The 14,159-nt window shown below is 41.8% G+C and overlaps 1 protein-coding gene across 1 annotated transcript in view; it reads left to right on the forward strand.

Moving 5' to 3' along the window:
• AAK1 (AP2 associated kinase 1) overlaps window positions 1–14,159 on the forward strand; it is a 186,188-nt gene that overhangs the window by 102,583 nt on the left and 69,446 nt on the right. The window contains 2 exon segments of the mRNA XM_049785043.1: window positions 8,939–9,047; window positions 11,039–11,181. Coding sequence (XP_049641000.1) covers window positions 8,939–9,047; window positions 11,039–11,181 — 252 coding nt within the window.

Consider the following 14,159-nt stretch of genomic DNA (forward strand, 5'->3'; position numbering starts at 1 on the left):
CCTCAGACCATTGGAGGGTCTGACTATAGTAAAAACAAAACTTATGAACGAATTCTTATGCACAGTGTATATATCTTATTTTGCAATGAAGAAACAAAACAGATACAAATACAATATGTGGCCTTCGGGCCATAGTTTGAGGACCACTTCTAGACCTTCTACCTTCTCTGGAGTTGAGGGCTGGTATGACTGGAAGTTACACCCAACTCCCTTTTATGATAAGATGTTCATTCTGGTGTTTCTTGTAAATTGCCTTTATTAACATAAAATGAACAAAGCAGTAGTCATTAAAACAGCATAGTATTGGAATAAAGATAGATCCTCAGTGCAATAGACTTGAGTATTCAGAGAATGTTCCCAGACATACAATCAATTAACCTTTGATAAAGAGTCAAGAAACATGGAGCAAAATGGAGCAAGGAAAGCCTCTTCAACAAGTGGTGCTGGGACAACTGGTCAGCTATATGCAAAAAAGCGAACTTGGATCTCAATCTAACACCACGCATAAGGGTCAAATTCAAATGGATTAAAGACTTTGATATTGGGGCTGGAGCGGTTGGTGGTGCAGCTGTAGGGCATTTGCCTTGCTCGAGGTTGGCCTGGGATAGATCCCTGGCATCCCATATGGTCCCCAAAGCCAGGAGCGATTTCTGGACACATAGCCAGGAGTACTGAGCGTTACCAGGTGTGGCCCCCAAACAAACAAACAGACCTTGATATCAGACCCGAAAACCATAAAGTATATAGAAGAACATGTTTATATCTTCTCCCCATTTTTTGTTTGTTTGTTTGTTTTTGGGTCACACCCAGCTGCTCCTGGCAGCCTCAGGGGACCATATGGGACGCCGGGATTCGAACCAATGACCTTCTGCATGATATTGACACTAAATCCATCTTCAAGGAAGAAACATCATTGTGCAAACAAGTAGAAACAGATAAATGGGACTATATTAAGCTGAGAAGCTTCTGCTCCTCAAAGGAAATAGTGACTAGATAGAAAGGCCACCACAGAGTGGGAGAAACTATTCACTCAGTACCCATCAGATAAGGGGTTAATATCTAAGATACACAAAGTACTGACAGAACTTAAGAAAAAACATTTAACCCCATCAAAAAATGGGGAGATGGGGCCGGAGAGATAGCATGGATGTAAGGCGTTTGCCTTTCATGCAGAAGGCAGCCATCAGAGAGATGAAGTCATGAAATTTTTCTATACACGGATGGACATGGAAACTATTATGCTGAGTGAAATAAGTTAGAGGGAGTGAGATAGATACAGAATAGTCTCACTCATCTATGGGATCTAAGAAAAATAAAATACATCATTGTAATAATATCCAGAGACTATAAAGATGATGGGGGGGGAGATGAGGGCTAGAAGGATCAGCCCACAATATAAAGCTTACCACAAAGAGTGATGAGTGCAGTTAGAGAAATAACTACACTAATAACCGTCATGACAATGTAATGAGTGAGAGAAATAGAATGCCTGTCTCGAATACAGGCAAGGGGTGGAGGAAGAGGGAGTTGGCGGGCATTGGTGGGACAGTTGCACTAGTGGAGGGGTGTGTTCTTTTTAATAACTGAACTCAACTACAAATATGTTTGTAATCATGGTGCTTAAATAAAGATATTATTAACAAAACATAGGATGAGTGGTTACTATTCATTTGCTAGGAACTTCCTAGACTAGACTAGTCATTCCTGAAAAGGACTATGAATAAAAATTATGTATGAAAAATATATTTTTGTCATCTTAAAGTTTGATACCATATAGCACTGGGGATTTAGTTGATTCAGTGTGATCTTAATTTGTTATCTCTTGGGGTCTTTAACGCACCATTTATTGAAAGACCTTCATTGAATATTTTTATCTAATGTTAGTTGGGGCTAGAGAGATAGTGGAGCAAGTATAGTACTTGCTTTTATCCTTAACACTACATATGGTCCCGTGAGCCCCACTGAGAGTGATCCCTGAATACAGAGCCAGGAGTAAGCTTTGAGCACCCTTTGTAATGAACTCTCTCATATGCGGAATATAAGGAAACATAGTAAGGTAATAAAAAGTTGCCAGTGGTTACAGTCCCTGTAAACTGAGCTTGCTGAGATGTTGGATGGAGGAGGTCAAAGAACTTAAGGATTGTGATGGAGGGAGCCTGGCACTCTGGTGGTGGCTGTGAGGTTAGAACATTGTATTCCTCATACATTACTATTAACAGTATTATAAGCACAGTCTAAAACAAAACTAAAAGAATTGAGAAAGGAATTGGAAAATGCACTGGACTTTCTTTATAATATGCTGTCATATGTTAGTAATCAAAGAAGCAGATTTCCTTCTGTACTTCCAGTAGAGGAAAGATGAGTTTCTGCTGCCCAAACTCTGGAATGCTCTACATTATTTGCCTGTCTGATACCACTGGGGCATGTAGCCTGTTGAATCCAAAGCAATTCTGGTTTCTGATAGACAAGTTGGAAGGTGGCTTTTGAAGTTTGCCTGAAGGCAGGCAAGAACTGTGACAAGCAAGAACTCAGGCGCTGGATGTGTGGACTGTTCTATGTTTACATCTTTTGGCCCTAATGGATTCCATCCTCTGCTTGAGCTGCCTGGTCTTTGATGAAATCCTCAGAAAAGAAGGGAGCTAAAGCAGAGTAGAGACTTCAGGATTGATCAGGAGTAAGAAACTAGACAGATTGAAAATGATGGTTTGTAGGAAAGAGTAGGGGATTGGAGTAGGGTTTGCATTTGCATAATATGTATTGTCTGAATTTGCTTGGAAAGAAACATTGAAAGAATGAGAGGAAGGAAGAAAGCAGGGGTAAATTAGGGTGAAAGATAGGGGATGAGGATTGGATTAGAAAAATTAGCTAATATTCTTCTGTAATATTATTCCTATTACTTTAAAATGCAAGATTAGAATGTAAGCTGTTTTGTAGTTAGTTGGATGAATTGATAAAGGATCCCATAAATCTGAGGTTGAGTAAGAACTAGCCATGTCATATCAGCATCATGTTTTCTTTTGGGAAGGCTTCTGAATAGGAAATTTGGTGGAGTTCAATATATCCAGTTTCTAGATTTTATTTTTTGTATGAGGATACTTTCTAGAAATGTGTGAACAAAATACGAAATCTAGGTTAGATGCTCAGGGATTGAACTCAGGATGGACTGTTTGCAAGGTAAACATCCTAGTCACTGTACTATTTATTGGGCTCAGTGTAGAGCTTTTTTGTTTGTTTTTTATTTTTTATTTTTGGGCCACACCCGGTGATGCTCAGGGTTACCCCTGGCTATGCACTCAGAAATCACTCCTGATAGGCTCAGGAGGACCATATGGGATGTCCATTCTGAGTTTGCGCATGCAATGCAAAGGCCCTACCTCTGTGCTATTGGTCCAGCCCCCCAGTGTAGAGAATGTTAAGCCCCTGAAGAGGACGATAGAGAGAAAGAGTTCAAAGGGCCAGAACAATAGGGAAGAAGACCCGGCTGTATTTCCTTACACTACATGATCACACTCCTCCCAGCACCATTGTAGTAATCCTGGCAGCCCAATGGTAGCTGACCTGAGAGCAACACCCTTATTAATAGCTAAGCCCTCTTTGGCCCACACTTGAAGGAATAAATCAATGGTAGAGGATTTGGGGCCCATTTCCTTCCAGCTCCAAAGGGTGATCACAAAAACTTTTTCCAAAAATCAGGAGTAATCTCTGAGCACAGAATCAGGATTAAGCCCTGAGCCCTGATTGTTATGGCCCCACCAAATTCTCCCTGCCAAACCATGGCACCAGGGTACCATGGCACACATGTGTCATGGCTACAGGAGTCAGTACTGAGGTTGGGTCCTCTGGTGACTCTCCTCCAAGTGTTTTGGTACATTCTTTGTTTTTTTCTCTAGCCTTGCTGATTCTTTTCCAAATGGTTCAGTGTAGGAATATTAGTTTATTTATTTTTTCAGAGTATAGTTAACAGTATCACAGAATTTCCAGGTTGTTCAGAGGATTCTTGGCATCTGCCACAAAAGTTCTGGTACCCTTTCACTACCAGAAAGACACTCTAACATTCCTTCCTCCTCCCTTTCTCTTTTTTCTCTCTGGCAACTATTACCATTTTCACCAAGTCTTGGAGTGAGTTTTGTTAGTTTTGGCCAACTTAACTGCGTTAGTTATTTATATTTACTTAAGATATAATTATTCACATAGAAGCGGATCCATCCAGTACTGGTCTTTCACTTCCCTACTTATTTGCTTTGTACAGTCATCTCTGATTCCATTTATTTGTTCCAACTCAGCAGTTTCATCTGTTTTAATAGCCTGGGAGATAAGTATAGGGGTTAAGGTACACCATGTATGTGGCTAACCATGATTCAGTCCCCAACACACAATGTAGTCCTCTAAGTACTAACAGGGTTTATCCATGAGCACTGCCAGATGTGGCTCAAAAAGAAAAGAATCATTAGTCTTTTTTATCACTTCTTGACATTTATATGATTATGATCTGCTCATTTGCTTTTCAAAACCTCTCCAGTTCTTTCTGCTTCAGCCCTTCAAGAGTTGATGAGACTGAAAAGCAGAGGGAAGGATAGGACTTTAAAGCACTGCAATCATTTTCTATTTTGGAGAAACTTGCAACTCAAGAGGCTGCTTTTCTGCTTTGTCATCTCTCTGGTCTGTTATCCAGTGCAATTGCTTTAAGACTTATTTCTCTCATCAAGCTTATTTCTCATTACCTTCTACTTCAAAGATGATCTAGCCTTTTTCTGTTTGGGGGCCATACCTGGCAATGTTCAGAGATTACTCCTAACTCTGTGCTTAGTCATACTGGCCAGCTTCATGGGACAATATGTGATGCCAGGGATTGAACCTAGGTTGGTTGCATGCAAGACAAGTATCCTACTTGCTGTACTATTGTTCTGTCCTGATCTTGCTTTCTATTAAAACAAGCTAGTAGATCTTAACAGATCAAATTGCCTTTTCTCCAGTCCGAACACATTTTCCATTTCTATTTTCTTTCTGCTTGCCATCAAACCCAGGTCTTGCAAAACATGCAAGACCATTGTTTTACCACCTGGCCCTACACTATTAATTTATTTTTATTTCATTTCATTTCATTTTATTTTATCTTTTGTTTTGTGGCCACACCCGATAGCTCTCAGAGGTTTCTTCAGGTTCTGCACTCAGGAATTACTCTTTGCAGTCTCGGGAACCATATGGGATGCTGGGGATTGGACCCGGATTGACCATGTGCAAGGCAAACATCCTACCTGCTGTGCTTGTCACTAAGGCCCCTACACTCTTACTTTAAACAGTCCAATCTCCAATTAGTATGATGGTGATTCTTGTGATTCAAACTGCTGCATTTTCTTTGGCAACCATTAAATCACCACCTGTTTTCTAACCTACCCACCTACTTATTTTTAAAGCTTTATGAAAACACTTTGGTTTACAGAGTAGTTCATAAGGGAACACGAGTGATTTACCCTGCACACAACCAACCCATCTGCACTCTATGGGCCCCCAAACTCTGCCAGGAGTAAACCCTGAATACAGAGCTAGGAGTAAGCCCTGTGTGGGTGTGATCCCTAAACAAGATAAACAAAAAGAAAACCCAAAGTTGTACTTAACAGTTGTTTTCAGTATTTAATATTCCAACATCAATCCCACCACCAGCATGTTCTTACCGCCACCATTCTCCCAGTTTCCCTCCCACTGCATAAAATAATGGCAGTCACAAAACAATTTATTTTATATTGTTTGTTACACCAAAATGGTAAGTGGATTATAAAGAATTATTCAATAAAAGAATGTTTGTGAAAATTGTTATATCTCACAAATGGCTTACTAAAGTCATTGAGGATTTACTGAGCAGTTGAATCAACAGTTGCCAGTTGAATTTTTTTTTAGGTTTTTTGACTTAGTTGACTTCTGTGCTATATTCCTATCTAATTTGCTGTGCTCCTACTGGACTGTCAGTATTGTGGAATTGGGAAGTGTTATATAGCTGCATCTGTAGCCTTGTGCTCCAGGGCCAATGTAAAATGGGGACAATCTTGGCCCAACCCCTTCCCAAAGTACAGCATGAGTGGTGTGGAGAGAAGCTGTCCATCTCCTCTATGAGATGACACCAGAGTTTTCAGTCCCCAAACAGATATACCTGGGAATTTTGTCTGCTCAGCATCTCTTCAGAGATTAATTGTGAAGTTGGGACATTTTTATGGTGGAACTTGTGGATTGTTGGTGTGACTGCCAGGAATTAGCCCCAAGGCTACTTCAGAGTTTTCAAACCCAAAGACTGGTGTACCTGTGAGTTTCATCATCTGGGCTTGGCAACTCTTTTGAAATTAGTCATGAAGCTCTGAAGCTGGGTCATTTACATGGCAGTGATAATCCACACATAATTCCTTAAAACGAAAAAAAAAAAGACAATTGATTTAAACTAAAATAATATAACATCATAATTAAACATATACATAATGGACTATTAAGCAGCCGTCAGGAGAGATAAGTCATGGAATTTTACTGTACTTGGATATACATGGAATCTATTATGCTGAGTGAAATTAAGTCTGAGGGAGAGAGATAGACACAGAGTAGTATGACTCATCTATGGGTTTTAAGAAAATAGATGACATTTTTGTAATAATTCTCAGAGACAATAGAGATGAGGGCTGGTAGGTCCAGTTCACAATATGAAGCTCACCACAAAGAGTGGTGAGTATAGTTAGAGAAATTACTATACTGACAACTAACATAACAATGTGAATAAATGAGGGAAGTAGAAAGCCTGTCTCAAGTACAGGCAGGGGGCGGGTAGGGAGATGGGAGATTTGGGGCATTGGTGATAGGAATGTTGCACTGGTGAAGGGGTGTGTGTTTTATATGACTGACACCCAACTACTATTATGTTTGTAATCAAATTGTATAAATAAGATATTAAAATTAAAAGAATATAGATTAAATATGCATCAACATGCTTATTAATTAAACATAAAAATACAGTTGGAGCAGTTGAACTGGCTCAAGGTTTGAGCACATGCTTTATATGCGTGATGGCCTGACATTTAATTCCTAACATTGATTGCACTCCCAGAACTACCAGATGTTGCTCTCATGGCTCCCTTCACTGCAGGACTCTTAAGTTTTAAATCATCTCACCCAGATCACTAAGTATCATCAGGAGTGGACTCTGAGTCCAGGACCTGGAGTGGATCCTTGAGTATGGCTTAAGATATTCATCATCGGGGTCGGAGGAATAGCATGAAAGAAAGGCGTTTGCTCAGACGGACGGTGGTTCGAATCCCAGCATCCCATATGGTCCCCCAAGCCTGCCAGGAGCGATTTTTGAGCATAGAGCCAGGTGTAACCCCTGAATGCTGCCGAGTGTGACCCCCCCCCCAAAAAAAGGATATTCATCATCATCTAAAGTATTGCCTTGGATTTGTGCAAAAATTCTATTACTCAGTTTTATTGCCTTTTCTTCTCCTAAGTCTTTATGGCCTTGAACTTGAAGGCCACTGTTACAGAATTTACCTGTGTAGATTTTGAAGTAACTACAGAGGTTTGAGATGTGAGGACATTGCCAGTGCCTAATGTGTCCTGACACATAGGAGGTACTCAGTAAATATTTGTTGACTAAATGAATTCCACAAGCAGCCTGAGAGTTCATGTGCTGTTCCCACCAGAGAGCTGGGAACATGACAAGTTTCACATCACAGTTGGTTGGCTTAGACAGCTTATTTTTTCAGATGCATAGATCTGGGTGATATGTGAAATATAAAATTTGAGAATTCTAGAAGCTTCTCCTCTTCCCTCTTCTCCTTCTCCTCCTTCTCTTCTTCCTCCTCTTTTCTTCCTCTAGTTTCTCCTCCCTCTCCCTCATTCACTCTCCTCCTACCTTCCTCCTTTTCTCTCCTTCATTTTTTTCTTTTTTCTTCCTATCTCCCAGCAGTTCTCAGCATTTGCTCCCAGCTCTTCCTTCACAATAGCTACCAATACCTAATAAGATGTGAGGGATGGAATTGGGGTCGGCAATGTGCAAGGCAAGATCTTATCCCTTTGCTTTCTCTCTGACCCATTCTTTTCTCTTTTATTTTTCTTCTAAGATATTATGATTTGCTTTTGTAGTTTTTGTTTAGTTTTTTTTGTTTGTTTGTTTGTTTGTTTTTTTGGTTTTGGGGCCACACTTGGTGATGCTTAGGGGTTACTCCTGGCTATGCGCTCAGAAATTGCTCCTGGCTTGGGGGACCATATGGGACACCAGGGGATCAAGTCGCGGTCCATCCTAGGGTAGCACGGGCAAGGCAGATGCCTTACCACTGCGCCACCTCTCTGGCCCCTTGCTTTTGTAGTTTTAATAATCATATATGAATGGTAAGTGGGCAGACATCACCAGCTTGTCTGGCTCATCTTTGCTTTCCTGTGGAGAAAGTCGGGTCTGTTTTCTCTAACTCACACACTTACACCCTTTTCAGATATGTCCTATAGGGAGAGAAACAAAAGAATAATTTAGAAGGCAAGTTGAATTCACCTATGTTCTCTTTCATAACCTAGAAAGCTACTTTCACTTTTCTGAATTGAGAATTTACACATTGAAATAATTCATGCTGTGACTGTTGTTACCCCATCTCAGCTTATTTGGAGCTGGGACTCCTTGCTTTGAGTTTACATGAAACACGGTTGTGAAGAGCCATTAGGCACCCAACATGCTTTTGGCTCTAAAACTTCGTCCAGGAGGGTGTAGTGGTCTGATGCACTTGTACACTCACTGTTGATGATCCCATCATGAATCACAGAGGCCTCTGGAAACCTGCTCTTGACCTCTCCTCCTAGTTTTACCTCTCAACATTCTTCATGCCAACTTGGTGTATTTAACTCTCAGTGCAATTGCAACTGATTGGCTATTGATGTCTAAAATACTGATCATAGATTTCTCATTTCTTCTTTCCAGAGAGACCTGTCAGGGCACAAAAATATTGTGGGTTACATCGACTCCAGTATCAACAATGTGAGTAGTGGCGATGTCTGGGAAGTTCTCATTCTGATGGACTTTTGCAGAGGTGAGTTCAGGAACCAGACCCTCTGGCACTCACTTATTGAGTGCTTGGATTGTTACGGACATGGAGACCATGTGCCTTTGTGTGCTGTACATTTATTTTTGACGTGAAACTTTTGTTTTCAGCAGAGGTTAAAAATACAAAGTCAGTTATCTTTTGATTATTATTACTACAGTGTAAAGAACTGATGGCACAAGCAATTCCAACTGATAGATAAGATGAAACTTGACTTTTTTCCCGTTAGTTTTAGGATTTGTTGCATGTATACAAATGAAAATGAAAATAAATGTGTTCGTTGTGATGCTTTAAAACAAATGATGAGGGGCCGGAGAGATAGCACAGTGGCGTTTGCCTTGCAAGCAGCCAACACATGACCTAAGGTGATTGGTTCGAATCCCGGTGTCCCATATGGTCCCCCGTGCCTGCCAGGAGCTATTTCTGAGCAGATAGCCAGGAGTAACCCCTGAGTACTGCTGGGTGTGGCTCAAAAAAACAAAACAAAACAAAACAAAACAAACAAATGATGAAGGCACATAATAAAGCCCCAAGTCTAGATGGCCTACGAAAACAATACCACTTCCTCTCTCTCTTCCTCCTGCCTATGTTCCTTCCATCCTTGTGTTATGGGTAAAAGAGTCTTTTTTTATCCAGTGGAAATGTTCTTCCTCTCCTTGTCAGAGAGTGGTGATTCCTAGTAAGACTATGTTGAAATGGTTCTACTGTGAACAGTGAAGTTAGGTACTTGACAGCTTCAAGTTTCAAACAACATTTTTCTTAGGAAATCAAGACAGCCGCATAGATTTATTCAGAGTTGTACGCCATTCATACAACTATTGTTTGGGTTTGGCTTTTGGGGCCTAAGGAGCTGCCACTTATAAGCTTGTTTTTCTGTTTGGTTCCTTGGTTTGTAATCACCCTTAGTTCCACTAATACAGGGGTCTCAAACTCAATTTACCTGGGGGCCGCATGAGCAAAGTCGGGGTGATCCTTGAGTACAAAGTCAGTAGTAAGCCTTGAACATTGGGGGGTGTGACCCAAACAACTAAAACAAAACAAATCAAAAAAAGATTCCTCAAGGGCAGGGCCACAAAATGTTGTACGGAGGGCCGCAAACTGCCTGCGGGCCACGAGTTTGAGACCCTTGCACTAATATCATTCCTTGTGGAGAAACACTGTAAGTTACATATGTAATAATAGAGATGCCCTTATTTTTTTTAAATACAACCATATTTGAACTTGACAGTTTATTTCCTCCTGCTCCTTCTCATTGGATAGTGAGATGGTTATAGAAAGACAATTTAGGAGTATCCTAGGGTTGGATAATTTGTAAGTAAGGTTATCAGCCTTTTGGTCCTAAATATTAAATGTTATATTAACATATATATATATATATATATATAATATTAAACATATGCAGACCAAGAGGTACAGATGGTCCTAAAGACTAGAAATGGATCCTCTTCCTGATCCTGGTGTCCTTTCTGAGTCTTAATAAAAGATTTAGCATATTAAAACCAGGGTCTTGTCTCAGATACAGTATGGACTGTGCAAACAACCACTTTAAAAGACCATATTGTCTATTTTGCTAGTAACTAATGGAAATATAATGAGGGTTATCTCCTGGGATGCTCTGTGAAGTAAAAGAACCACATTTTATATTTTAGAGGAGACTTCTATAGGGCTGTAAGAAAACAATGCTTAGACTGGAACCAAAGCTCCAGGGTTTTAATCCTAGATCAACTTGGATCACTGATCCTTTGGACATCCATTTATTTTTTTTTTTAATTTTTGTTTTGGGGCACACTTGGTATGCTCAGAGCTTACTCCTGGCAGTAGCTGGGGAACTAACTGTATGGGGTCCCAGGGACTGAACCAGGGTTGGCCTCATGCATGGGAAGTACCATACCCACTACACTATCTTTCTGGCCCTTAAACATTTATTCTTGGGTCATTGATGAGTCTGAGTATTTATAACTTTTGTTCCCCTCTCTCAGGAGGCCAGGTGGTCAACTTGATGAACCAGCGCCTACAGACGGGTTTCACAGAGAATGAAGTGCTTCAGATATTCTGTGACACCTGTGAAGCTGTTGCCCGCCTGCATCAGTGCAAAACTCCCATCATCCATCGTGATCTGAAGGTAGAGAGCCCACTGCTTTCATAAGTGCATCCTCACATCCTATATTCTCTGTATTCCTGGAATGGGCTAGGGCTGTAGGTGTAAGACATACTCCAGAATTCTATGTGGATAGAGAGTTCCACTTGGAAGAGAAAATACAAAGGAAAAAAGAAAATAATAATATAATAACATATTAATTTCATTAATAGCCTTTATAATTTTTTATAATCATCAAATGCTAGAACACAGGGCTAGAGCAATAGCACAGTGAGTAGGGAATTACCTTGCATGTTTCTGAACATTAGGTGGCTTTGAATCCACATTGATATCTAAATAGGTGTGTTCCTGCTGGGGTGAAAGTAGTGAAAACAATTAGTTGTCACATGGTCCAGCAGATCCAAGCAATGTGGCCGATACTGCGGCTTTTGTGGGGCATAATTTTGGCTGTCAGGTCTTCTGGAAGTGTGAGAAGGCAGAGGGAGGATCTCGCACTCACTTCAAAAAAAATCCTGGAGATGTCAACCCAAATACTGGCATATCTGGAGTTTTGGTCAGTTTGACATTTCTACTGATTCCATGTTTGAGTGGTAAAACTGGACCATTGATGAAGTGGCAGTTGTGGGTGGTTATTTAGCTCTTTTTTTTTTAAGTACCAAAAAGTATGCCCTGTTAAAATGTACAGTTCAGTGACTTTTAGTACTAACAAGGCTATTTAGCTATCGCCAGTATCCAATTCTAGAACTTTTTTTTAAACATCCTGGTTACAAGTTGTTTATACTATTTTTCCCCACAGATAAAGTTGTTCATGATTCAGTTACAGCCATACAATATCAATATATAACAGTCTTCAGCAGTGCGCATTTTCTGCCAATGTCAACAGTTTCCCTCTCACCCTCCATGATTCCATGCCCTCTTCCCTCCCACCCTCCTTCCCCCTCCTGTTTCTGGGACAGATATTTTACTTCTCTCTGTCTCTGTCTCTGTCTCTGTTTCTCTGTCTCTCTCTGTCTCTCTCTCTCTGTCTCTCTCTGTCTGTCTGTCTTGTCTGTCTGTCTGTCTGTCTGTCTGTCTGTCTGTCTCTCTCTCTCTCTCTCCCCCTACCCCCCCTCCCTCTCCTTTTTTGACATTGTGGCTTGTACTACTTCTAATGAAGGGATGCTATAATATAGAACTACTTTTTTTTTGTTTTTCATTTTTGGTGGTGGTGGTGGTGGTGTATAGAACATTTTTTATTTGGGATCAAATAGTGATGGTTGGAATCTTGAAAGTAGGATTTCAGGGCCCTCCCTTGTGATAGTACTGCAGTTAGGGCATTTGCCTTGCACGAGGCTGACTTGGGTTTGGTCCCCAGCATCCCATGTAGTGCCCAAGCACTGCCAGGAGTGATTTTTGAGCACAGAGTTTGGAGTAACTCCTGAGTTCTGCCGTGTGACCCAAAACCCAAAAATAATAATGAAAAGTAAGAAAAATAGGCTTTGATGGGACAGGTGGGAGTATGGAGGCTCACTAAGAAGAGGAAGGATATTTCAGATATTGAAGGGAACCAGCAGTATGAGGAAAGGGAAGGAGATAAGGGCTGGCCTTTAAGACCAGCCACGGACTGGACCAGAAGGATTGCAGGCTACTGCTAGAGTGTGAATGTCACTTCAGTCCTAGGTGCCTGGAACAGTGGGTGAAATTCTTGGACTTTCTTATCTTTCTAAATAAGCAATGCCACTGACATTTTTGAACCTACCCTCTTTGCCCTCTTTACTCCCAGCCCACCTTGGAGAAATTTACGGGAGGTGAAGAAATGTGGGAGAAGTGTGCTCAGCGCTAGTCTGTGAGCTGCACTGCTTCAGTGCTTTGTGACTGTGGGCTCTGGGCCCTCTGCTCACCCGGAGCCAGTGGGTTCTGGATTTCCTATTGGCACTTGAGCCCCAGAGAACTCACGGTGTGACTCGAGCCAGTGTTGTTGTCAGCAGCGTGTGAGATGGGCTCAGATACTGTCCTCCGTCTTGTCAGATACAAAGGGCAATCACCTGCCCCTGTCAACTCCTGTCTTATTCTTGTCCCTGTGGCCTTTTTCTGTTGGAGGAGCCTCCCCTTTCTTTTTTCTTTTCTTTTCTATTTTTTTTGTGGGGGGGGGGGATTTGGGTCACACCTGGCAGTGCTCAGGGGTCACTCCTGGCTCCATGCTCAGAAATCACTCCTGGCAGGCACGAGGGACCATATGGGATGCTGGGATTTGAACCACTGTCCTTCTGCATGAAAGGCAAACGCCTTACCTTCATGCTATCTCGCCAGCCCCAGCCTCCCCTTTCTTGACCTCATGCCACCTCCTGATTCTTCTATAGCTTGTTCCTCTATTCAGCCTCAGCCACTGTGGTGTAGAAACTACAGCACCAGTGGTATTAGGGGCTCTTGTTCAGTTGAACAGGGTGTCTCCCTCTCAGTCCACAGGCCCCTTGCAGGTACATGATGTCCAGAGGGGGTCTTGATGGAGCAAGGAGCTGCTAAGGCAGAGCAGGCCCCTGAGCATTTTTTCAGAAAGGCCTCTCCATGTTCTCATTCAAAACATCCCTTTAAAGACACTTGTATGGGTTTACCTGAGGCTCCAAGGACCAATGTTTCATAACTGCAAATTGTATCTCTCCAGTGGACTCATTCCTAGTTATAAAGCCCTGTGATGTTCCTAGTGCTGCTGTGAGGTGGTGGATGGCAGGAGTTAGCTGTGAAGACCTCAGCTTCTGACCTGGGATAAGGAGTAGTAGACAGCTTACACAGCAGGCGCTCGAGGCCCTTCTTTACTAACTGACTTGGCTGGGAGCTGTTTTAGCAAGTGAACTTGGAGGAGATAAGTGTGACAGGGAGGGCTCAGCATGAACAAGAGGCCATCAAGCTCTGCTCCCCTCCCCAACCTGGCTTCCCCAGACCCCCCTCTCCTCTTCAGTGTTGCATTCTCTGGCCAACGGCATCAGGTCATCATGTGGCCTGTTTGCCAGCAGTGGTTCAGGAGC

Source organism: Suncus etruscus, chromosome 12 (genome assembly GCF_024139225.1).
Source record: "Suncus etruscus isolate mSunEtr1 chromosome 12, mSunEtr1.pri.cur, whole genome shotgun sequence".
Classification (NCBI taxonomy): Eukaryota; Metazoa; Chordata; class Mammalia; order Eulipotyphla; family Soricidae; genus Suncus; species Suncus etruscus.